The 27,237-nt window shown below is 37.4% G+C and overlaps 1 protein-coding gene across 5 annotated transcripts in view; it reads right to left on the reverse strand.

Moving 5' to 3' along the window:
* The window catches only part of DPF3 (double PHD fingers 3), a 189,976-nt gene that overhangs the window by 31,006 nt on the left and 131,733 nt on the right, over positions 1-27,237 (reverse strand). For all 5 annotated transcript variants that reach the window (XR_010066891.1, XR_010066890.1, XM_063289844.1 and 2 more), the window contains exons 6-8: positions 23,365-23,443; positions 19,056-19,193; positions 3,324-3,452 (exon numbers count right to left, since the gene is read on the reverse strand). Coding sequence is in view for 3 of the 5 variants with exons in the window: in XM_063289844.1 (XP_063145914.1) it covers positions 3,324-3,452; positions 19,056-19,193; positions 23,365-23,443 (346 nt within the window). In the remaining 2 variants the exon portion in view is untranslated. The remainder of the gene's footprint in view (positions 1-3,323; positions 3,453-19,055; positions 19,194-23,364; positions 23,444-27,237) is intronic.

Genomic DNA, 27,237 nt, shown 5'->3' on the forward strand with positions numbered 1-27,237 from the left:
CACACACAAACACACACAAACACATATGTTTATATATACACTACTCTCTATCATTAGGAAGCCATATATAAAATCAGATTTCTTAGCATATTTTGAAGATGATTTACAGATATGAGTATAAGAAGATTTTAAAAAATATTATATAAAAATAAGCATGAAAAGTAAAGTGTGTTGGAAATTCTGCCTCAGGCTGGTAGTTCCCAGACAATGAATATGGTCAATACTAGCTATCTTCCTATAAAAAACTTCCAGAGGGAAGCCATGCTTCCCTGTTGCAGCAAAATAAAATCCCTTGTGGTACTTTAAAGATAAAGTGACCCAAGCTTTCATGAATTTTCCTAAGAGGAATGTATGTATCACACAGATATATGGATATAGATATATAGAAATAGAGGAAGGAGCCCTGTAAATAGTGGAGTCAGTTGGCCATGCAACAAAAGGGATACGATTTGTGTGCACAAATCCAATGTTATGCACAAAACCAATTTTTAAAATTTAAATTTAACCACTTTCAGATTAATCCTGATGAGTTTCAGGAGCAAAATGGGACTAAAATCACTCACCCCATTTTGACAGTATTTGCCACTGCTTTTTATGTTCGCAACAGCAAGGATAATACATGTTCCTTCCATTGGCTGCCAGCTTACAGTTACTAGTGTTCTCTCTAACACCCACAAAGTCCTCAGAATGATGTCGTGTCAGGGATGTCCATGGGAAGGGATCAAAAAAGTCAAGACAGCAGCACAAATTTCTGCCTTTCTTTTTTTACATGCATTGCAATTTTGTCTTTTGCATATAAACTAACTTTTTTTTCTTATTAGACAGCAGAGGAGTACTGTGGGCCAGCTGTCTATATCAGTGAATACCACTCATAATGTCTATAAAGTTTCACAGTATCAATGGATACCAGAAAAGAGGTTTATATTGCATTAGAGATATGACTGAAATTTGCGGAATTTATTACACTTATGTCCTAGTCGGGGGCTTTCCATTTGCATCTGTTTGGCCATTATTGGAATAGAATGCAAGATTAGATGGATCTTTACTCAATCCAAGATGTCTCTCTGCCTTGTTTTTATGCAAGCATATCATGCACTGAAGAATTTGCTGATAAATTAGCCCTTTAAAATATGCCTAAAAGATTGTAGATCCTGCAGTACTGTTCTGTAAATATATGCATGGATAAAATTGATTTTGGGTTGACAGATTCTCAGATTGCAGGTTTTTGTCCTTTGGTTTCTGTGTCTGGTAAGTGGCTGTTTTTGTATACCAATAGTTCTTTCAGATGAGGGAAATCTCGCAATACTCAAGGACAGGCCTACCGTTCAAGGTCTGTGAGACCAAAGTAACATTGTCCATTGGCTTTACATAATTGATTATGTTTAAATGATGTTAATTGGAACAGCTGATGTTTGGGCATTTTTATTCTTTGGATAAATCTGGCATTATCTTTCTCCAATATTGTTATGTTTAGTTTTTCTTCTCCCCTGAGTGGGCTACGTAATTTGAGGAATGCCCGATAGAAATCACTGATTCACTGAGAGTTTAATTGATTGCAACAGGATATAAATACTGTTAAATAAGCAAATAAATAAATAATATGACAACCAAAATCCTGAAATCAATGAAGTTAGAGAAAATATATCATGTGATTTATTCTGGTTGGGAACAAGAAGCATGTATATATAGGGTTAGGGATAGGATTAGGAAGATATTTTACGCTAGATCAAATCATTGAGAAAGACCAGTTTTGTTTAACTAGTAATTCTCTGTATCTATGAGAGGTTTTTAGTCCAATTTGGAGATGCCAGGGATTTAATCTAAGCTCTTTCATGAAAAGTATGTTTTCTCAGTGAGTTACACCACCTTCACTCATATGGGTAGAGTTCAGAGGGTTTGGGGCATAAGATGAAGTTTAAATGTTCAAATGAGTACACTCCATTGTAATAATTCAGCAAAGGAAGCTAACTGTAAGTTTTGAATAGACAGTTGAGGCCATGTAACAAATAGAGTTCCCTTTCTTGCATTCTGTGACTACCAGTTTGAAAAATATGTTCTGTAGCCATGTTTTTATACATAAAGTTCCAAGTATGGATGTGTGACCCATACACACAGGCTTGCTTACCTAGGATAATTTTATTTATTTTTAATTTTATTAAATTTATTATGGTCGCCCACTCCAAAAGACTCTGGGCTACTAAGGCTGAATTAATTTGATGAAGCTGATTCTTTAAAGTACTACATGATTCTTTGTTGTCCCATTTAATAAGTATGAAGCTAACAGAAAAATAGCATTCTCTTGCTATCAATGTATATTTAGTGAAGCAAGGAAAATTACTGAAGGATTTCTGATAATTTTTAAAAGAAGCTTTGGAATTATTTTGACAATAGACTGAAAGTTAACAATTTTCAGAAGCAGAAACAACAGACTTGATTTTACATTTCAAGGGTGTTGTGTGTATACACTTGCAGTATTCTCCCCACCCATATGCATATTTAAGGCACAAAGTTTCCTGCCATAAATAACATCACTGGATACTTTAAGGAATAAAAACCTTCTCACAGGAGGGATGCACGTATATATTTTAAAAATATGGGTAGAACCAATGTTTTTAACTTAATCTTTAAAATACTTTTAAGAAGAAATGATTTTTAAAACATATAAATCATAGTCAATACTTTTACAAACTTCTGCTTCTTTCCTTGTTAAAAACAACCATTCAACTAGGATAAAAACATCCAAACACAGCATCTAGGGAATAAAAAGTACTCATGATGGAGCAAATATGTAAGTATCACAATTTATACAAAGCATACACTCATAAGCAAGTACACAAACATATATATTAAATCGAGAAATCAAAAACTCCCTAAAAGTTACATTCTAAGAAACAATGTTAGACCATCATCTTCAACCTTACCCCATAATCTCAGGTGTGTTTGTGTGTGTGCATGTGCATGTCCATGCATGTATGAGAAAGAAAAAGACAGAGAAAGACAGAAACAGAGACACTGACCAATTGTAATGATCATAATCCAGGCTGTAAAAAAATTGAGTGTCACATTATTGAATAGCAAATATAATATGTGAAGAGAAAAACTCTCCTTTAATCTTATGTTCATTTAAATGAGAATAAATGTCTTTCTACAAGACTTTCCGCTTTTGTATTTTCCCATTAGTTTTCAAATATGCATTCAATCTTACACTGTAAAACATTAACCACTCAAAAAAAGCCCGGTTAATCTTATCTCTATAAACATACAGATATGAAAGGAGGTCGTTGCTTAATGCTCACAGATAGCTGCAATAAGGTATCACCTACCAGAACGCCCACAGTCTGAACATGAGACAAGCTCCTCTGGTCGTCCACTTTTTTTATTCATATTAGATCCTCCAAGGCAGAAATCACAGTAGTTATTGGAAATTATGGCCCCATCTGGTCCTTTTTGGGCTGTAGATTAGAAATATAATTTTTTAAATTGAGAGAAATGCCATGTGTATCTTTTAGCTGGATTTGGACACTGCAACTGATAGTTTAAACTGGTCAATGCATCTAGATGGGCTGTGATTCTTTGACCCTCTGAAGGAAAGTCGGATCCAATTATGTTTAGAAATTTAATACTCATCAAAGCAGTGATAAATGTGACAAAAAAAATTGTTATATTATAGTGAGCCATAATTTGGTTTATCTTTGGCTTTGTATGATGTATGAACTTATCTACTATGGTTTGTGAACCATCATTTCTATCTTGTGATGGGTTGTACATCCCATTAAGCCAGAAAAAAACAAATCACATTGTTTAGCATAAAAGTGCAAACCACGTGAATCTAAAGCCTCTTCCCCCCCTGAAAACTTTGGGTACAGCATGGCTTCAAAAGATGTGAAGTTGTAATTTTTAATATGACTGAAGAAGGAAATTATTAAATATTTATAAAATACATACAGATGGAATACATAATATCACATTAACTTTATTTAATGAATGTAATTACTGTTTACATTAAATTAAACCAAATTTCATTTTTGTCCTGGATCAATTCACTTCTTTTTCCATTCCATGGCCCTGGAAGATCAACATGGTTCTCAGCCTGCAAACAGTTGTAACTCTTAGTTTAGTACTATTATGTGAATGAAGGGTGACCAAAGTTCAACCAGCTTAGTAGGGATCCAATTCAATTTCTTTTTGGCCAGAAGTCATGAGTAATGAACAGCCATCATTCCTTCCTGACTGCTATGGCACCTTTATCTTCACTGCAACATCTGGAAGGGAGATGGAAGCCATTGCAGTTCCATCCTCATCCTTTGCCACTATTATCATGAGTCTTCTGACACTCAACTGGGCTGGATGTAGATGATATGGAGCCAAGGATCATTGGCTGTGGTAACCAGTACCACACTTTTAATATATATTATCCAAGATAAGGAGCAAATAGATCTATATTGCGCCTATGAATTGCTACTCAAAAATCAATTGTAGTTGTTTGTTTTATTCTTTTACGTTAAAAAGAAGCTTTGGACCACCTTCTCCACTTTTTTAAATGAGGCCTTCTAGAAATGTTCACAGGGAAAGGCAAGAGTTTCTCTTCTGGTTTGCCTTCTTCCTCCCCTTTCTGCTCCCATGCCAGACAATAAGCGTTAAACTATCTCTGAGCTGTGCTAATTCTTGAAGTTGTCCTCCACTTTTAGCTAGGACTTTAAATAAATTTCCTTAAGGGTGAGTTTTAGGGTGGGGTGTGGTTAGAGAATATATATATATAGAATATTTATTTATTTATTTATTTACACACACACACACACACACACACTAGTCCTCTGGAATTAAGCATCACAACACTCTTCTGAATTTATTGTTCTCGGTAATATGTCACCAGAAAACCAGTAAAACTGCTATCAGTGACAGAAAGAAACCATACACTATAATTTGCAAATAAAGATAGTGAAACGCTTTACGTATTGAAGCGCTACTCAACACTATAAAGGCATCAGCAGCGTTAAATCTGTTATCCGCTTCTGGTGCGACTTGCCTACCTGCCAGCAGAGTCTTTTCCATTGGCACAAAGGCCAAACTGCACAGAGCAAAATGGGTAATGGGGCTGGTGTGTTTTCTTTGCGAAAGAAAAACAAAGGGCTTTTGTTTGATGCCTAAGTTGCGCAGGAGCCCTCTTCTCAACAGTTCAGATCTGTGGGCAGGATTTGGCTTCCCCATTTTCATATCTTTCCAGCCTTCATCCCTCGGAGGGATGGCTGACATACAATATGAACCTATAGGGTAAATGGCATTGAGTTTCCCCTCGTGCGCCTTTCCCCCCTACTGCTGACAGAGCTCATCTCTCTGCAGGCTGACATGTTTCCATGACAACCAAAATTCCAGGCTCTGGCTGCCTCTGATCTTGCCACCTGTTATTACTCCATTTCTCAAGTGTAAAGAACTGATTTGTGACCTTTCCCCCCCTCCTCCCTTTCTCTCTCTTTCTCTTTGTTCAAAAGGAATAGATGGATTTGAGAAATTAAAACTACCACCACCACCACATCAAATAAACAGGAAGAGGAGAACAACACCGGCAGCTGAGAGCAGACATGTTCCTGGAAGCGCCATGTGCAAAGAGAAGAATGATTGAATCCCTGTTGGAGATGAGTCCACTTCCAGCTGGCTTTCTCCCAACATTTAATGAGAAATGAAGAAAGTCACTGGGGTGGGATTCAAAGGGAATGGCTCACTGCACAGACTACACATTATTTTGCACAGGACAGAGGTGTGGACTGAAGCAAGATGCAGCACGCAGCATAAATCTGCCTGGAGTGCTGAAGGACAAGCCAGATGGAGCTCACGTTTAAAAAGAAAAAAAAATTCAGACATTCCCTATTTATTCAGAAGGATTTTTGTACTGACCTCTGCTTCCAATGCTGCATTTCTCTACTCCAGTTTCTCAGTCTTTTTGATAGCCTGACTTTGTACGTGATAGGAAAATGCCCATAATATCACTACCACCTCAGCTAAGGTGCCTTATCTTTGCTCTAAAGCCAGGTGTCTGTCACTACAGAGGAAAGCCTTTCTCTGTCCTGCTAATGCAGAAAAAAAATACTCTCCATTTATGGAACAAATTGGAAACTACACAGCTCTGGGGTGTATGGGGGTGGTGGTACACAATACAGTGAATTGCAATTTAAGTTGCAGGGGGAAGGTAGCACTTGCAATGTCCCTTTCTTTTCAAGAGAAAAAAAGAATTCCATGCAAGTAAAAACTTAGTATATCAGAGGAAATATTCCAGATCAACTCACCATTTTGTTCAAAGGTTATTCAATGCTTTGGATTTGTTTCTAAACAAGGGCTTTAGACCACAGGGGAATGCAAATGTAGCACCTGTCTGCAACTCTTTAAAGCAGTTGTATCACCACTGCACAACACTGGGAAAAGATGAAGCTGGTTAGACAGGTGCTAAATTTTATTTATTTGTTTACTTACTCACTCCACTTATATACTGTCTAATTAACTACAGACTCATGGCGTTTTACAAGAACAATCAACAATGGACAATTTAATTTGCAACCCCCTTGAGCATTCTCCCAAGCACCTTTCTGGAATCAAGTCTGAAGCATTATACAGCCCTGACCTATTTGCAGTGAATTTTAATGCATGCCTCATCAGTACTGCCAATAGATCAGCAGGGCACATCCCCAATAAAAGCTTTGGGTGCCATCTTCAGACCCTGGCCTACAGCCAAATTGTAGTTTAAATGTGACAGAAGAGGGAATTTACTAAGCATATATAAACTGTATTTACTTAATTTATGTTAATTTTAATTAAATTTTTATTTAATTAAATTAGTTTTTGTTCTGGCCCTGCCTTCCTTTGGAATATTATTTAAAGGCAAGGATGGCCATCAGCTCTATGCTATATACATTTTTGAGAATAAGTACAATGTATAAAGAAGTATATTTTAAAACAAAAATAGCAAATGAGCTCCTGCAATTAAATACATGTCTTGCCAGGATGCTGTGAGGTACAACCTCAGTTTTATTAAGATTTGTGGAAGCGGTGGCTAGTAATTCCTGCCTGATAAGGAGAGAGGAATTTGTGGGGAAAAGAAAGAGAGCAAAACAGTACAACAAATCAAGAAAAGAGAAGACCTGAAGTGGGTTCAAAAAATGGGGCAGCTCTACATTTCCAGTGACCTGAACTGAAAAAGATCATCTTCTACCTGTAGACAAAATAATAGTATCTATTCTACCATATCAAAACTCTGCTATCTCACTGTTCTGCATATGCTTAAAATACACTTCAAGTCATTGGCAGGGACCAGGCAGAAAATGTGTGAAAAGGAGAAGAAAAGATTTCAGAAGAGTGCATTCCCCTAATATGGACCAATAATATGGTAAGGATTCTTAGTTGAAAATGCAAATGACTTGGAAATTCCAGTAATGAAAGTCAAGGAGCTTAATGAATACTAAGAAGACCAATCTAATGATAACAGGTATGGCAACTAGCCTGAGAATTAACAATGAAGTTATTGAAGTAATGGATAGCTTCTGCCTTTTAGAATTGACTATAAACAATAAAGGAACCAGCAGTCAAGAAATATGCCACAGACATATTAGATATACTTGGTAAAATAGCCATGAAGGCCTTGTGTAAAGGGTTGTGAGAATAACCTTGGGAGGCAGGAGGAAGAGCAGGAAGTGCAGCCTAGACAACAGTCAGACAAAACATATGTCTTCCCACAGAAGGAATGGAGGTGGAGGAGGCATCTCAGAAGGGACCCCACCTTAGTTCTCTGGAAAGTAAAGCAAAGGAGAGGACAAGTGCTTTCAGACTTGCAAGATTAATATCAGCCCTTTGAAGTGGTCCAGACAAGAAACCAAAACCATGAGTACTAATACTACTTTATTATAAGGTTACAGTAACAGAATATCCCAAGGTTATTCTCACAGCTCTTTACACCTTGGAAATGATATTCAGGGGCCCTGTCATGTCTATACCTACACAGATCAGAATTGTGCAGGCAGTGGTTTTCCCTGTGACACTCTATGGAAGTAAATCTTGGACTTTGAAGAAGCAGGATAGAAAGAGATCCTTCTGGTGTTGGAGTAGACTCCTGAGAATACCATGGAGAGCAAACAAACAAGCAAATGGATCATAGGATAAATCAATCCAGAGTTCTCATTCAAAGGACAAATGACCAGGTACAAATTAACATACTTTGGACACATTATGTGAAGACCTAGCTCTCATGAGAAGCCCATAATGCTGGGAAAGGTAGAAGGAAAAAGAAGAGGATGATCGGCAGCAAGGTGACTGGACTCAGTTATCACACCTTTAGAAGGCCAGAAGGATCAAATGGGGGAGAGATCTCCTAGAGAAGCTCTAATGAATCAATATAGGAAGAAACTAATAATGTTGAACTTCATATGTAGACCTTCATAGGTGATGCAAAGCTATAAAAGCACTTTTATGGATAGATGCTTTGAACAATTGGGTTTTTTCCCCTTAGGTCCTTGTTATTATCAAAGATATTAATGCCAATATGGAAAATAACCATGTGATCTGGACTATCTATGTGATTAAAATATGCATATGGTCTGTAATTTTGCAACTATCCTGCAAGAAACAGCTTTAATATATGACGTGGGCAACAGGAATCAGACATTAAAATATCTAATTTCTGATATGGTTGTATATATTAATATTAAACTTTGTACATTTAGAAGGGCAGGTCTTTGCATCTTTTAAGGAGGTTAATGCTGAGAACCTCCTTAAAAAGGCAAGAAAAAAGTACTTTACATTCAAATATACTTCATACCATTGACCAAGGGAAAAATACCACTGAGAGAAAAAAAAAGGGGGAAGTCCCCAATGTAACATTCAAACGCTGCTGCTCAGTGTGAGGAACAAACAGTTTCTTTCCAACAGAGAAGTTCTCTTTATTTATTTCTTCATCCACAGCCTTCTGCTTAGATGTAAAATTTTTAAAAAGTGTTCCAAAGAAGGCTTTGCTTGGGAAATGGGGAATAGCTTGGAACCCACTAGGATAAGTGCATCATTTTTTCTTAACCTCTGGAGACTATAGATCAAATTAAGCTTCAGCTGCAAAGCTTGCCTCAGATGATTTCTCTAGCAGAGCGGCTGTAAACTATAACATTTGCCTAAGCTTGAATTAACCCCACAGTGTTAACTAATCTAAATACAGTTTCTGGTACGATTTCCAACTCCAGTGTACCAGAGTTGGACCTTTTCATTTCCTGATTCAAAAGCAGATGGAACACAATGGCTGACCCCACCTATCATTCCCTAATTGTGTTATTTGCATTTCTGCATGATGGACCTGAAGACCTGCTTGCCGGACCAGAGAAGAGAGAAGAACAAATGACAAGACCGAGAAAGAAACAAGGAAGGAAAACCATAAGTGTTTTGGATTTCGGGTAAAATGAATCAAGCCTGGCCTTCGGGGTTAGTGAAACCCTTACTTTGATCTTATTATTTGGTGTTATTCTAGGTAGAATGTGGTTACCTTGCTTCATAACTGAGTTCCCATGTATAGGTCTTCAATCTGTCAAATTTGCAATTTCAACTTCTGCACCTCATAAAGTATAGATGAATATTTGGTGTTTCAGAAATATTAACACAGTATTACCACTATGTAAAATGGTAGATCTGCAACCACAGAAGCAGAAAGGAGCAAGTAGCACTATTAAAGTACCTTTCTGTGACTATGCAATTGAAGTACCTATTATTCTTATTTCATATACTTTGCATAAAACAATTAAAAATTGTGCAAAAATGGTATAATTTCAATTTTTCAAAATATGGAGGTTTTAATGAAACAGTGTATTATATTTGTTTATAGATTGTCATATTAATGATTTGTGAGTGGATTTTTGATGCAAACAAACAGTCCAGAGCCCTATTTTTACTATTCTGTATTAGCCAGAAATGGAATGGCTGCCTTGTTTATACAGGTAGTCCTTGTTTAGTGACTGTCTCATACAGTGACCATTTGCAGTTATGACGATGATGAAAAAGTAACTTGGTGACCAATCCTTGTATTTACAACCTTCTCAGGTCTGTAAAGCAAAGGAAAGCTGAAGTAAGATCATAAGCACAGTTGCAGTTTCACTTAGCGATCACTTTGCTTAATGACTGAATTGCCAATCCCAATTGTGGTTGCTAAATCAAGACTACCTGCAGTTGTTATGAAAAGGAGACTTCAAGAGCAATTGCTTTCAAAAATGTTTGGGAGACAGTAAAAAATACAAGAGATAATGCAATCTAAACTGGCCAATGCATAAACAAATTTATATGTAGGCAAAAATCTGTAATAACACCAGTGGTCAAAGGATCTGGCTGGTATTTTAAAATAAGAAAAGCTTAGCTAGGAACATCATCAGTTTTCAATAACTAGAGTTTACCTCTTGGTCAGGGGTTCTGAGAATTTTCTTTTTAACTAACAGGTTCCACAGCCTGAAAAAGTTTAAACCCCCCCGAAACAGGCTATATGAAGAAGCAGCCGTCTAGGTAAGGACAGCAGGAAATAAGCAGTGCTGATCCAAGAAAGCAAACCTCAGCTTCAACCAGATGGACACTTTTTCTCTTTTTAAAGTAAATTCCCCCAAGCAGGAAGCAGAAAGACAACAAAGATTGGAAAAAACAAATATCCTCATGGATCCTCTGTTGCTTTATCATACTGACTCACTGGAGATCAGACTTAGCTTCAATAATTTTCTGGATAATCTACTTGTGATTCATTCCAAATAGTTTAAAAGATGCTAGAAAAAGGAACAGGGCTGGAGACAACAAGAGGAACAAATGCTATTAGCGGTTTAGATGTCATCAGGCAGCAAATCAGTATCTGTTTTTGACAGATTCAGCATCAGCAGGCCTGTTACTACAAGATATAGATAGATAGATGGATGGATGGATGGATGGATGGATGGATGGATGGATGGATGGATGGATAGATAGATAGATAGATAGATAGATAGATAGATAGATAGATAGATAGATAGATAGATAGATAGATAGATTTCGCCATGAGGTGATGCTTGATTAGAAGAAATGGAAGAACTAGAGGGGAAGGGAATATGCAGGAAAGTCATTGCAGAAATATGATGTCTGTTGCCTCCTCACCCCCATCATACTGCAGTTTGGATTTGTTTGCCCTCATTTAATTGGTTTGCTTAATTTGCGTTCCATGCAGCTAGGGGAATAAATAGTGGATTGCTATTTACTGTATTTCTGCCCTTCCTATCCATTTCAGAAAGCGGAAGATTAGCACATGAATTAACACTCTCCCCATAAGCTAGGCAGAGAGATTTCATGAAACCCAGGCCTTACGACATGGTAGGCCTGTCAAATCTGATTCACAAATGCTCCCAGAAGTAGGTGGATCTGGCATTCTGCTGCCTCATCCCTGGGCACAAAAAAACCAGTTAGCAAGTGTGTATTAGGAATATGAACAGCACATTCACATGGAAGATAGACGGCAGCATAAACCAAATCTTGCCATGTGAAAGAAGGGAGGGAGTGAATTGAGCTCCAAGCTGTAAACAAATATCCAGAGAAGTGTGTGTGTGTGTGTGTGTGTGTGTGTGTGTGTGTGTGTGTAAGGACTGGGTCAGAGGACTGCATTTGTCAGTTCTAATCAATTTTATGCAGCATAAACTGGAGATGCTGATTGTGGAAGCCAGCCCAGCCCAGCCCAGCCCAGCCCACCATACCATAATCATGTTTAGGCTTGTTAGCCTTGCATATATTGATGTCCCATCAATATAGAACCTACATATACAAATTGAAACTTAAATAATTTGGTCTGCTCTAAGAACTAAATGGGACAGCTTGAATCTATGCCATGGATTTTTAATTATTTTAAAAGTACTTTTGCACATAAATTCTTCCCTAGTAAGCTGGCCATGCAAAGATATCTGAGGAGATTAGCTGATGTGATAGGCACTATCTTTCTCTGTCACTGTATATGGAAAATAAATTAACCTTCTTTTTTCCCTAGAAGAACAAGGTTTAAAGCAGGTGGTGACAGATATTACCTAAATATGTGGCTCTCCAAGGTTAGTCCTACCATTACATGTAGTTGTAGTCCACCTGGAGCACTAGATTTGGGTTATTTTTTAAAGGGCAGTAAACGATTGTTTTTATCACACTCTCACCAAGAGAATTTAGCCATTTCAGGAAGTACAAAATACAGCTACAGAAATGCTGGTAGGAGCTTGTTCTGTGTGGACAGGAGCTGGTTCTTGGGCACATGTTACTCAGACTTTATACCAACTTCACTGGCAGCCAATCCATTTCTTGGTGCAACTGAAGGTATTCCCTATTACCACAAAATCTCTGTTTGAGACAATTGCCTTCAAGGGATATCTCCATTAAATCAGCAGGAGATGTTCTGTTGTATCTCCCATCAGTTCACCCTGTACCCACCCTGTGCGATGATAAGAGGATTCTTTGAGTCCAGTCTTTAGCGATTTCCTCCCTAATGATTTATAGCATCTTATAGCGTCATCCAGCCATCATTGGGCCAAGATAATAGTAATGAGGACAGGTTCTGTATTACCTCAACAGTAGCTGGATACTAGACGATGCTATAAATCACTAGTGGGGAAATGGCCTGTGTAACGTTGCAGATCTGTCAAATCTAAATTACGGAAGCTACCCACCCTAGCAAGACTTAAGGAACTGGCTTTCTTTCCTTGCTGTATTCCTGTGTACAAAAGAATCAACTAACAACTATGGACCAACAATATAAACAATTAGTATTAAATGTCTGACAGAATACATTAAATCTGGCCAATGAAATTGGATTGGCTGTGCTTGAGATCTCTCCCCCGCCCCCGGGGACATCAATCTAGGCTTAAAACGGATAAAGATACCTTTCACATTTATGAGAATGGAGCACTTCTTGTTGCAGCTCCCAATGCAAGGGATACTTGCTTACATTTAGGCCCTCTTTATTTATCTATCACCATTGGTTGAAGGCCACTGAGTTTTAAGAAGTTTTTGGTCTATATTTTATTAGAATTTTTTGTTCCCTTTGGAAAGGTGTTTACCTTTGAGTATATATATTTGTGTGTGTGTTTTTGCAGTTTTCTTTCTACTCCATTGGGTTAAACTAGTTTTATTGTAGAATATTTTACATACAACAGAGCACTGCTTTGAGTGCTCCGTTAGAAGAAATTTTAAAACATCTAAAATAAAATATACAAAATCATGCAGAAACCATTTGAATTTTCTAGTTTAGGTACCAAATGCTCTAGGCAGCCTTATCACAGAGTAACAAGTGACCTCTTCCAATGTTTCTACTTTCAACCTTTTATATGATAGTTTAATAAAGTGAGCAGGGAAGGGCTGTTAGTTTAGCCATTCCATTAGCCTGAAAAAAAAATATCTAAGACCAGCAATGGGGAACACCAAGCTCCTTTATAAAGCTTATTTCTAAATACTGTTTAAGGAACACAACTGAGAAAGCATACCATCTCCATTTTCTTGCTGTGATTGTCTCAGTGACAGACAAATTTCTTAATAACCCGGAGTCACATACATTCCATGGAATCACAGACAAGGAACAGAAATGTGGGAGTGGATATACAATTTCATTATTTAAGCAAGTTCATTTAAAAAGCAATTTCTGACTCTTGTGATGGCAAAGATGTGCCTGAAAATGTATGAGGAACGGCTACTGAAATCTCAGAATTCAAAGAAGTAGTTGAATATTATGTCCAGTAGTTAGAATAAAGTTAGGATACCCAAGATAGTGCCCATAAGAATAAAAGTGCCTGCAATATTTATCTCTTCCCTTTCAGATTTTAAAAATGGTGTGGGTGGGTGGATGGATGGACAGACAGAGATAAAGAGGGGGAAAGATAGAATTTTAAAGTGGGCATCTTGTCAGAACCAGGACAGCTTATGGCTAACAAAATACATCTTTTCACAAAGCTCATTTCCTGATCTGGCAGGCCCTAACTATAAATATTTGGTAGAATTACAAGGAACAATCCATGGTGAGCAGACTTTCCAAACAGTTCACAGGAGAGAAGACAGTTCTTGAAATACCTATCCAGACTGCTTCTGCTTTAAGCTAACGACAACACTTCCAACTGGGCCTTGAAACAACCTGGGAACCAGTGTGGTGCACAGAACTGGGATAATATGATCTGTCCTGCTGGCTTAGGACTGTATTTTACAACATGTATTAATTTATTTCAAGTATTATTCTTCCACCAAAAAAACACTCCTAGAATTGGTGGCAGTAGTCAGACAGACTATTTAGAGAACACGCATTCCAGTGTAATATGTACTGTAGTTCTGTCAAAATGCTAAAGAATGTGTTCTTAGACAATCAGATTACAGCTTTCTACAGTACCAAGAGGGTAATGCAGTGAATCCATTCACACACTAGGGGCATTACCATACAAGGACTCTATACAAGTTTGGAATTAGTACAAATATATACATAAACCTTTTAGATATATCGGCAATGCTGCACTCCATAGATCTTGTGCATGGTAATTTTCCTCCTATGCCCCAACCCTTTCCTTATTCACAGGTCTTGTGGCCCTAGCAGGATTTTCAAAGAGAAAGGTGGCTTGTCAGCTTTGGCATAGCCCTTTAGACGAACCATTCTGTGTTTTATACATTTGACCAATGTACATAATATGAAGTAGAGTTGTGCATGTGCAAGCAACTTATTTTTTGCACAGAGTAAGAGATAGGAATTCTTATTTGTCCAGAATTTATGGCTACACAGCAGTGATTCTTTAGTCCTTGTTTTTAGCATGGATGGTCATGGATGATATTCAAACTGCTTTTGATGAATTGGGAAAACAGAAGCAGTGATAGTGTGAAAATATCGTCATTGTCCTCAGCAAGAGACAATGTCTTCCTCAAGTGGGACATTACTACCATATAGTTACCCTCCCACCAAAGAACACCTAGAAAAAGTTCTCTATTACTTCTGCCAATTCTTTTCTACCCTTAATAGCAGTTTGACTATCTGGATAGAGGAGAAAAGCACTTTCCCATTAACTATTTAAATTTTAAAGCAATTAAATAATGCTAAAAGAATTCAAATGCCTTTAAGCCATGGCCTAGCCTAAGGGACAGGGAGGGTAAAAGATAAGCAGTTTTCCTCAATACTTTATGGGCTCTGACACATGGAAATACGTTTAAGTATTATCCCACTACTGTATGTGCTTTTTAAAAATTCAGTGTAGGGCTTCTTTTTTTCCTTCCTATAGTTTAAGGTATGATGCAGACACAAACAAAGTCTCAACCAACTATTTTGGTGAGCCTGATTCAGTTTTTGATTGTAATGGTATGTGGGAATGACCTTGGGAGACCAGGTGAAGAGATGCTGCCTGCAGAACAGTCAGATAAGAGGGAGCATAGCCCACGGCCATAACTCTCACTCTGCATAGTGGGCAGAGCAAGGGACTCAGGAGGGAACCTCCCTAAGTTATTGGGCTGTAAAGGTGACGGCAGTAGAATTGTACTTTCAGACATAGAAGATTCTGTTAATGTAGCCTTGCAATAAAGTAGAATTAGCTCATCTGGTCATGTTTCCTGTCTGGTCTACCTGGGAAGGCTGACATCAATCTAGGGTCCCTCCTGAGCCTCTTGCTCCTCCCACTATGCATCTGCGGGCTATGCACCATCTTATCTGACTGTTCCCTAGGTAGCATCTCTTTGCCCGGTCTCCCAAGGTCATTCCCACATGCCATTACATTGATGCTGAAACATGCCCATCTCCTGAGGATGCATCAGTCATGGTTGAGAAACATCCTTGCAATACTGAAGCTGCTCACACACATGCACATAGGCACAAACACAAGAGTTTTAATGCATTGATTAGAGAGAGCTCCAGACAACAACAATCCTGAAAACTGACAAACCCAGTACCATACTTCACAAGAACTATTTTGGAAATGCTTGCTAACAGATATATAAGGAAATAAATATACATTCAGATAAATGCTTGTTATCTAAACCAGCTAGTGGTTATGATTTTTTTTTTTAAAAGTTCTATTGTATTAAAATTGAATTGGAACCACAATAAAGTAGACAATATTTCAAGGTATAAATGAAAGAAGACAAGATTTCTCTCTTATTAGTTTAATGAAGAATTACTTCAAAATATTTGCCTGGTGATCTCTGATACTGTGCCTATTCCAGCAAATGCATTACAGAGTCTCCTACATTTTTTGGCTTTGTGGACAAAGGCAGACAGAATGTGTCTGTATATCATGGGATTACCTTAACATTCACATTTATTAGAATAAAGCTTTGTAGTGAATGGGCAAGCAAACTCCCACCCCATATTTACTGACAGTAGAAGCATTCACAGGAGAGTCAAAAAAAGTCAAGATGGCAGTTATGCCAGCAGAACTGAAGCCCCACCCCTTTGTACATGAATGCAGTATTGACGCATGTACAAAAGGGAGGGCTTTGATTGCATTGCCATAGCCTTTTTGACTCACCCAATGGATGCCGCTGGCTGACAGCCAGATAGGGAACACACATTTCTCAGTCTGAAGCAGAATCCCATGGGTTTGAGCACATGTGCAACAGCCTACAGGGAGAAGAAATCTGAGAACTCCAACATGCCACCCTGCAGACTCAACCCAGCTGTAACAATTTACCATTAGCCACAAGAATTATAAAAGAATTATAAATGTGTTTTATATTGAAATTTTATTGTGTATTTATTGTTTTATATTGTAAACCGCCCAGAGTTCCTCTGCTTGGAGGAGATGGGCAGTGACAAATTTGACAAACAAACAAACAAACAAATAAAATAAGAATTGTTGCAGAATTGTAATCACTCAGAACAGAAGGATTTCAAGAGCTAGATCTAGTGGACTCACCTGGTTTAAGAAGGGAGAATAAACTTAGGAGTTAACAGATGAGATGAGATGATAGCAAAACGAACTTTTTGGCTACCACATCTGTTCACTTAATTCATTGCATATTCTCTTTAAGTGACTTTATTATGTCCGGTTATCCATTTAAATGTATTTTGACTGTTTCTCCAGTACTGAAAATATCTGATTTCCATGCTTTCCACAATCTACACCCCCTGCCATAAAATGATCTGGTTGAAAGGGAGGTCCTGTCAATGGCATCACGTTTGCCTGAAACTTGAAAGTGGATTTAATTATGCAATTTTCTCTGTGCTCAGTTATGGTTGATAAACAGCTGAAGATTGATTAATTGGCTTAAGATATTTGCTGACTTTGTGCTCTTTCTTTCTTTCTTTCTTTCTTTCTTTCTTTCTTTCTTTCTTTCTTTCTTTCTTTTATTGTTCAAATTTCTATCACCGCCCATCTTCCCCGAAAAGGGGGACTCTGGGCAGTGTACAATAAAAATGCTAATTTAAAAATTGATGTATTTATTTTATTAGAAGTATTTTTATAACAGCCAGCTTAATCTGACTCTGGCAGTTTACGTAACATATAAAACAATATACTGTAGATAAACACAACAAATGCGGATGGCTGCCCACTGCTTCTTTTATTTGATGTTACTGATAATCTTGCTGGTTGGTAATAAAGTTTTGAAAATATATAAAATTATATTCTGGATTTTTTAACATAAAAGAAAATGGACAATAATTTAAAAAAATATATAAAATAATTCATAAGAAGATTATTGGAACCATCTCACTGGTACTAATAAGTTAGCTAATTGATTCACTGAATTATATAGGTTTTTTTCTTGTATATATTTGCAGTTTTGTTTAAATAACTAGATATATACGCAGTTCTTTTTTAAAAAAAATAGTACATATGCTCCAGAGTATCAACACTTTTCTTAATTCAGCCTTGACATTTAATATTTTCAGATGTTTTCATTCTATCTCAATCACATGGGAGTTGACTTCTGGACAAAGAAAATGGACTTACATCAAAAGATTTATTGTTCAACATTGGAAAGACAAACATAGGGTTCCAACCATTCAGTGGTTTGCAGAATTCATTAATATAGATAAACCATAGATGACTGTGAGGAATCATGGCTTCAGTTTATTAATATATGTATCTCTATAAATTATTTTTTTCAGCTTCCCCCCTTCTTTTATAATTTTGTGTATTTTTATTTTTATTTCCTTTTTGTATTTAGTTAATAAAAAAATAAAAAATAAAAGAAACACTTTTGTTATACTATACCATCAAATGTAACAAAACAGTAATTTGTACTAAGTTAGAACTGCATTTCTAAAAAGAGACTAAAAGCCAGTGGTACATAAACATGTACACTTTCACCTGAGAAGAAGCCATTATTATTTAGGCTGCTTTGACAGAAATGCAACTTGATATTTCCACATTTATTCCTAACAATAAAAAATTATATCCTAACACAGATTTTATTTTACTTCCAATGCCACATTCATATTATAAAATAAATTCTAGGGAGGTAACGTGTTCTTACAGCCAGTTCTTCTATAAGAAATGTGCAGTGCTTTATAAAAATTTATAAAGAGTTCCCTTTTAAATCCGTGTAATACCCAATTTTCTGTTGTAAAAAAATGAAGCAGATAGAACCTCATTACATTTTGACAATGTCCAAAAGTTTTCTGGAGCAGAAAATACTATTAGACCTTCACCCAAGGGTAAATCTTTTTCTTTAACCAAGACCTTTGTCTCTTTATTTGCTCCCTTGATAGGGAGATTTACAAAGAGGTTGGGAATGTGCAGTGAATTTAATCTGGTAACAAGAAAAAAAGGGCAGAGGAAAGTATATGTTGTTCTCAAAATGAACCACTACGAAACTGCTTGACTTCTCTCCACATGTTCATCCCAGAGGACCAGTGATGGAAAGTGACCGGCTGCTGAGCTGATGGGAACTCTGATGTGAATTTTGGACTAGCTGAGCTCAGCATCTGGAAAAGCTGCAGCTGATTAGCTCCATTAAAAGCCTGGTCCCAACAATTCACAGAGGAACAAAGTAATTGTAGCCCCTGCTGTAATTCAAGGGTGGATCTAGCAATGGGAGGGTAAAATGGGGACTGGAGCATTACATTATAAAATGTAGGGGGCACGCATTCTACTCACGTTTATGATTTTCATTTCTTTGGACAGGTGGAGAACGTGTCTCCTGTTCCCGAGCGTCATCTCCCTCCTCGCTAGCAAGGTGAGTATGAGCATAATGGTAGCTCAGTCCTGGGCGATTCTTATAGCGCTTGCCACAGACTGTGAACACAGGAGATGCAAAGAACAATAAACAGCGTCAGCAAACGATACATCAGAAACACAGAAATCATCTTACATACTTCTGCACCAGTTGTCTGCCTATGTCAGTCAGTTAGAGTTCTATTTCTATTTTGTGACATAAAGTGCTGCATCCCAAGAAATGTGAAGAGGTGCATGCTTCAAAAATTATGCAGAATTGCTTTGAACCACATGCAATTCCAAGTGTGAGCACAGAACATCTGTGATATTCATTAAAGCAACCTGATGTTTTTCAGGATTTTTCACAGCTCTGAGAGAAAAATGCTGCTGCTGCTTTAAGGGTTCCACTCATTAAAAGTAATGTGACTGTTAAAAGTACAGCCCTAATAGAAAGCTGTACAGTATATGAAAGGCCATAATCACACATCAGACAAAAAGAAATAAAAGACTGACATTGTCTTCAGGGGTGACTGAAGGGTACATCAAAAAAGTCAAGTTGGCAGTCCCACCGTGCAACTGAAGCCCCACCCTTTTTGTACATGTGTTACACATGTGACGTGTTAAAAAAAAGCTCAGGGCTTCGATTGTGTATGTGTGGTTGCCTGATTCTCCCCCACCCACCCTGACACTCCAGGTTGTCATCTAACATGTCTAGAAATGACCACCAGCTGGAGAGAATTGGGCCCTGCATCTGAGGCACATGCTACATTTTATACATGCAACATCCAAATTTGTGTTTTCTAATAACAATAATAATAATAAAAAACTATTCCATACCTGAATATACAGTATAATACAGGGCAAGACTTTGCTCTAAATTAGTTCAGCTGAAACCAGCTGCTGAGCCCTAACAGTCAAAGCTGAATCACTGCTATGCTAGTTAACTACATATCTCATGTTAATTAAAAAAAAATCTGTCCTCTCACAGCTGATAGTTTTTACTTAAAAGATTGTTTGGTTTGAATCTACTTGCTGGATATTATCTAGTAAGTTAGAATAAAAATGCATTATCTAAGCACATAGAAAGGTTAAATGTTTGCTTCCTGATGACAGCATGATTGGCATTTTCATCAGATATTTGTGAATTTGTGAATTTGTTTATTTATGCCTTTATGGTCTTGAGTGTGTGTTTCTGGATACGTTTTTCTCGCAGGCAAATACATAGTATAGATACCCCCAATGAAACTTAGCTTGAGTGTGTGTTAGGTCCCTAGAACAAGACCCTTCAATTCCTAGTTGTCATGTTTTTTATCCACTGATAGGAACTACTAATTCTAGTAGTTGCTTAGCTTATTACTGGTCCATAAAGCTCTTTTTCCAGTTTTTGCTGCTGCAAAATGATCACATTTCAGTGGTGCAGTATTGGGCTAATTTGTAGGATTTAAGGGTGGAAATTTGAACGCTTCACTTCCCAAAGGTCTCCTGCTCCCATTCTCACCCTTACTTTGGAAAAAAAGAAAACACAAGCAACTGAAAACTGGCCATTTTCCTGCCAAACTTCAGTGTCGTGATTTCAGAGAGCTGGAAGACCACAAATACAGTGCTTGGGAGTCACACTTGCAATGCTTGGGATAATGAACAAACATTAATTGGTTATCAAAGCATGAACATAATTATGATGTGATATAAATGCATTCTGCCCTGACAGGTGTGGAATGAATAATATTTAAACTGAACATATTTTAGGCATGTAAGACAGGGACCAAGCTAGTGTGCAAAATCCAGAACACTACTTCCATTTTTTTTAGGAGTTATAGCAAATTGAAATGAGTTCATGGAATTAAAATGCCTAAAAGAAACATAGCTAAGAGGTACAAGGCAACTTTCTCGAAACACAGGAAGAAAAAACCCACGCTAATCTGTATTAGTCATCAGGAACAGAACAACAAAGTATGCATTTCTTATGCAACACAGACATTTCAACACTATTATTAACCAAGAACATTAATTAGAATGCAAAAGGCAAGAATGACATGGCCATTGCTGGGAAGGCCTAAGATTATGAGGTAAATGCCTTTTCATCTAAAAAATAGTAAGAAAAATATAGTCCATAGCTAATAAGTAATTATACAACTCTTGCATGAAACACCTGTCAGATCAATATGTATGTGGTACCTTGAAATCTACATTTAGCTTGGCAGAAAGGTGTTCAGCTTGATGGAACAGATCTCTCTATAGTGAGTTTTCAGGGAGAAAGCACCCCAAACTGAAGGGAATATTGGAAGCTCTATATTGATTAGTTTGGACAAATGAGATGCAGCAATCAGTACATGTTCTTGGACTGAATTTTCTACAAAAATATTCTTCACACATTTAACAGAGACAAAAGATAAATAAATTCTACATTGCATTATCAAACATAGTTACACAGCCTATGGGTCAAGGCACTTGTTGATATGTAGATGATGAATGCTTAACTTCTATTCTGTAATCATGGAGAAAAACATGTAAATATAGAGATTGATTGACTGACTATGTGCCATCAAGTCGGTGTCGATTCTTAGCAACCCTATGTAGTAGATAGATTTTCCCCAGGACGTCAATATAGTACAGCAATAAAAAGCCAATAAGCAGAATTTTTCCAGAAAGAAAATTAATGGAATCCTTATAAAGAGCAAGCTTATTTAGAGTATATTGTTTCCATTACATTCTGTAGACCATCTATCATAAAACAGATCCAAAGTGAACAGAAATTATTCGAATGAGCACACAGATATTGTTCGGGCACGTAATTTAAATGACACTTATATTTACAGATTTATGGAACTTTTAGCGTATACAAAAATCACTTTGGACAATGTACAGATAGATAAAACATAAAATACAAAACAATTTTACATAATGGATACTAATAAAATAATAATATTAATAATAATGCATTGTGCAATAAAATTGAGATAAAACCAGCAGCCATACTAAAAAGAACATAGCACATTTTCAAATATGGAGGCAAAACAAAATAATACAAACATGCCTGGGAGAATAAAAAGTTGTTTTCCTGGAATCAAAATGATCGTAATAATTCTAAGGAGAAAAAAAGGAAGACAGCAGAAGAAGTCAACTCGCTTACAAAAAATACTGATTGAGCCGAGATTGGCAAAGGATGTCAAAAACAACAACAACAACAAAAGGATGCTAAAAACAACAGAAAGGCCTTCCTTAGGCATGTTAAGAAGACAAGAATCAGTACATCTCTTAAAATATCTGAAAGCGTATTTCAAAGGAGGGCAACAAAGATGATGCAGGACCTTGAGTATGTGCCTTATGAGGATAAGCTGAAGGGACTTGGCCTGTTCAGTCTGGAGAAAGAAAGACTGACAGATGACAAGATAATCATGTTCAGGTACATAAAGGGAAACTACGGTGAAGATGATCAAGAACTGTTGTCCATGGCCACAGAAACTAGGTATAGCTTGCAGCTACCTAGATTTTGTTTATAAGGAAAATGTCCTTAGGATGACCTCTGTACAACTCTGGAACAACTCTCATGGATGGTTCAGTTGGTCTGCCTACGCTTTGCAGAGGATTGTACTAGGTGATCTGATCCTTACGGTCCCCAATTCTCCAGTTCTATGATTATATATCACATAGTAGAAGGTCTCCATTGTCCCAGAATGTAGAATATGAAATAACAGATTAAACTACAGCAATGCAGATCCTGGCTGGCTGTTCGTATAAAAGGTCTTAGCATTAAGAACAGTTTGAGAGTGAAATCTGTTAGACAAAGAGAACACATTTACTGAATGTGTTCAAGAAGAGGTGCTAGACAGCCATGTGTCAGGGATGCTTTACCTTGGATTCCTGCATTGAATGGGTGGTTGGGCTCAGTGGCCTTTTCAGCTCTAGGATCACAATGAGCCTTTCTAAGGCAGGCATTCCTAGAGATGCTTTTTCTCTTCTATACCTGCACCTCAAAATATGGAGGAGGGCTTGCAGGTATGAGTGGAGCCAAGTTGGTTTTGCCTTTAAAAGCTTGATTTGTACTTTAAGCCATGAAACAGATCACAGCCAATCAAAATTTGTTGCATCCTTTCTTTGCTTTTTCTTCTTTCCTTTTCTTTTTTCCTGCACTTTTTATTCTTCTCTTCTCTTTCTCTACGTTTGGTTTGTATTAGGTTTTACTACTGCAATCAAAATTCTTAATAAAAATACTATTAAAAAAAAGTTGAGTGAAAGTCTGGATATTACTTACTGTCACAAACATAAGGTTTATCATGGTCATCCATAGAAGAAACATCATTCCTTCGCCTACCGCCACCAGAGCCTCGAGCCTAGAATGGAACCAAGATATTAATGCAAAAGCTATTTCTTTCTAGTTTTCCCCAAAACATTAAACTCAAAATAATTTCACAAAGCATAGAGTAAACATTCTGCTTTGTCATCATTACTGCTACACATTCATGAGAACAGCTGTCCCTTGAGCAGATTAATGAATTAGCACTAGCTTTGAAAACAGGACATTACTTCAGATTTTGAATTCAAGAGCTGCTTGTAGATCCCGCGGCATAAGAAAGATACACCTACGTTGGCCATCCACCCTGTCAGGAAAATGTGGCAATTGTGCTCACATAGGTTGGTAGAACAATATCCTTGGGTACTGCTAGGGTCCTCAAATAACCATTGGCACTGATGTCCTACTCTTCTCCCTACTCAGTGTTTTGGGATCAGATTTTATCAAGTTGAAGCTGCAAGCAATTGGGAAATTCCCATTTCATTTTTCCACACTGCCCTGGAACATGTGGGAATTGCAACATAGCAACAAGTTCACTCTTTCATATCCTATATATACTCTCAAAAGAACTACAAAGAATTAGTGAAATGAGGCTTATTAAAATTAAATTAAAATATGTGCTGCTAGGATTAAAATTAAAATACGTGCTGCTAGAATTAAAAGAAGCAAAAAATAAAATACTTAGTCCCTTGTGTGCACGTTGATTTCTAAATGTGTCCTTTTTTTCAAACTAGTGGTTGATGAGGTGTGTACATTATACTACCACTGAATAATTCTACTATTACTGTTACGCATACTGTTGCATAATAATTTGCAACTGCGCCTAACCTTCACTGCAGTGTATCAAATATCAAGTATACAAAATAAACATGAAAACATCCATGCTATCAGTGTAATCTGTGCTTTAGTGTCTCAGACCTTAGTGCTCCATCCACTTTTTAAACCCAAGTCCTTAAATCACTCTCTGTGGATTCACATGTCCTTGGCTTCAAATATCTTTATCAACTTTCCCATAATTTTAAACCTGGCCTCAGGGGGCTGGCAAAGAGACAACCACCCCTGAAGCACAAACTGAGTGCCACGCGCTTGCTGTCATTGCTTCAGTCTGTGACATTCCCTTATCTACAGCTGCCTTCAGCTCCTGCCATCATATTGCAAGGAACTGATGTATACAGCTGAAGCGCTTCAGCAGAGCAGCCTTGGAGCACTCAGATGCAGCCAAATGGGGATGCTTGCCAGAAGGACAGATGAAGGCACCCGGATTAAAAATGAAATCAGGCTGTGGAAAGAAAAGGATGTGCATGAATTTGGAATGACCTGCATAATTATTACTCTGTATTATTTCTTGGATCCCTTCTTATTAGTTCTCTGAAACAATCAATTAGGAATCTATATTCCATATTTAAGGACTTTAGAAGATCCAGACTGCTTCAGAAAATCTGTTGCAGATTGGAACTTAGTGCAGAGAAGGAGAAAATCCCATTTATTCTAGAAAAAATATGGTGTACATAAGTCAATCCATGTATTGGGAGTATTCTCTCCAGGGAGAGAGAATGTTGGAAACAAATGATAATAAAGCTTGGAAATGGATGTGAAAAATTTAGAATACTTTAAAGCAAGGATGGGCAAGTTGATAAGGTTTACTTCATGCTTTATTTTTGTGTTTTTTTAGAACTGCAAGATCCATCAATTAGGGCTAGGTACAAAATAGTGTCTGAAGAAATCAATGGCCTGCATTCCATGCAGGGTCTCAACTAGCGTCTGTGTTACCCAGGGCAAACATGGATTCCGCACCCATTTTCACGCCCCCCCCAGCACTCATTTTGCCCCCCCCCCGCGCTCATTTTGGCACCCCACCAGTGTGGCACTGATTCCATGAGTCATACAATAAATCAATCTGTTTATACAAAAACTAAATCTTCATTTTATTAAAAGATGTATCTAACAAAATTAAAATAGCCAGCATTACCACACAAAATCCTTGTTAAAAGCAACCAATTAATAACCATATTTAACTGATGAGGAGTACAACGGGCAAGAACTAAGTTCCCCGCCTTGTGTTGTTTATAAAAATAATAAAGGTGGAATAGAAAATAAATAAATAAATAAGCATATGACCAGATGTGGCAGAAATCCTTAGTTTTTCCTTGCAATTTTACTTCCTATTACTAAATTATTGTGAGTCAGAAAACCTTGGCAATCACCAGAGAACCTCTGTGAGAAATAATAACACCAACATACAAAATTCAATCTGCAAGGGTTATTAAAGAAATAGTCTAAGTTTCAACCTCTTTATTAATTCCTCCTCTGAGGAGGTTCATTAAAATTAAAAAAGGACACCTTTCAGAAGGCCAGTATGACATTTCTGTTTTCCAGAATTGGGATTAAAATTAAAAGTAGGGATCTAGCACTATGCTCTGTTTTAATGGCATTTTTATCTTATTAAATTAGTAATCCCTTTAAGTTTTCAACATAAAGTTGGGTATTCACCTAAACACATAAAAAATCAATAAAATGTTACGTTTTAATGTAAGGATTCAAATTATGGCACATTACAAAGAGATGATAGGAGAAAGCAAGGAAATGAGAAAGCAACTCATCTTTCACTGAGATATTACATGGTTCCATCAGACAAAGTAGACTGGCCTAGCAGCTAATATGCTAGGACAGTGTTCAGTCTTAACATGATGCACAGATTTCACATGCATGCTCTCAACTGAGATCTGGAGTTGGGATAGTTTAGGGGTACTGTAGAGCAAATACTCTGCTTACAGCTTTGTTGTTGTTTATTCGTTTAGTCGCTTCCGACTCTTCGTGACTTCATGGACCAGCCCACGCCAGAGCTTCCTGTCGGTCGTCAACACCCCCAGCTCCCCCAGGGACAAGTCCGTCACCTCTAGAAGCTTACAGCTTGGCATGTGATAAACTGGAGACGTGTTACGTTTTTAATCAAAAGTTCCAGCATGGTTTGGTCAGTCTAGTACAGATTCTGCAAGCTCCATTTCCCCTTCTCCATGAGCTTCCTCTGCCCACAGAAAAGACATGGGGTAGCTTTTTACCATTTTGAGACCGGAAGCAATAAACACTACAATGTAAACCTCAAAATAGGCTAAACGTAGCTCTAACAAATTCTTTAAAACTTATCCCTAAAATCTAGAAAAATAAAACCAAGTTTTCCCGTTTGTATCATCATATCACCCCTTGTGGCCCTTAGGCTCCTCCCAACTGTTAAACCACTAAAAGATTGCCCATTGCTGTTCCATAGCAAGTATGCCCCTACCCAGGTCCACAGACTGAACAGAGCACCACCACTGTCAGCAGGAAGTTTGAGATAGGCTTCAGTATATGTTCATGTCCACTTCATACCTTCTACTAAACTTGCACTGGATGAGAAGTGAGGCCATGTGTATGACATATATGAACAGGAATGAGATGCCACCTAAAATTCCATGTGGTTCAAGCAGTGACAGCATTACTTTGTGGAACGATACTGATTGATTACAGAATCCCAATTCTCTTATTCCCCCTTAAGTACAAACTCGACATTAAGGTCAGTAATTGAGCTCAAGTAATTCATACAATGGGCTGAAAAATGAAGTCACAGATTTTGAATGGTTCCATGTCAGACTGCAAATGGAGTGTCCTTTTTGTTTGCTTAATGTTCCTTTGTGTAAACAGCTCCCTGAATGTAATAAATTGGCATATCAGAGAAGAAGACAATGCCCTCCCTCCCTCTCCTTTTCTCACTCTCTCAAATGCCAGAGTTGTGGTTTCATTATTACAGGGTGGTACTTGAAGCCTTAGAAGCTACAGTCTGCATTTCTACCACTTGAA

The sequence above is a fragment of the Candoia aspera genome, chromosome 1 (genome assembly GCF_035149785.1).
Source record: "Candoia aspera isolate rCanAsp1 chromosome 1, rCanAsp1.hap2, whole genome shotgun sequence".
Taxonomy (NCBI): domain Eukaryota; kingdom Metazoa; phylum Chordata; class Lepidosauria; order Squamata; family Boidae; genus Candoia; species Candoia aspera.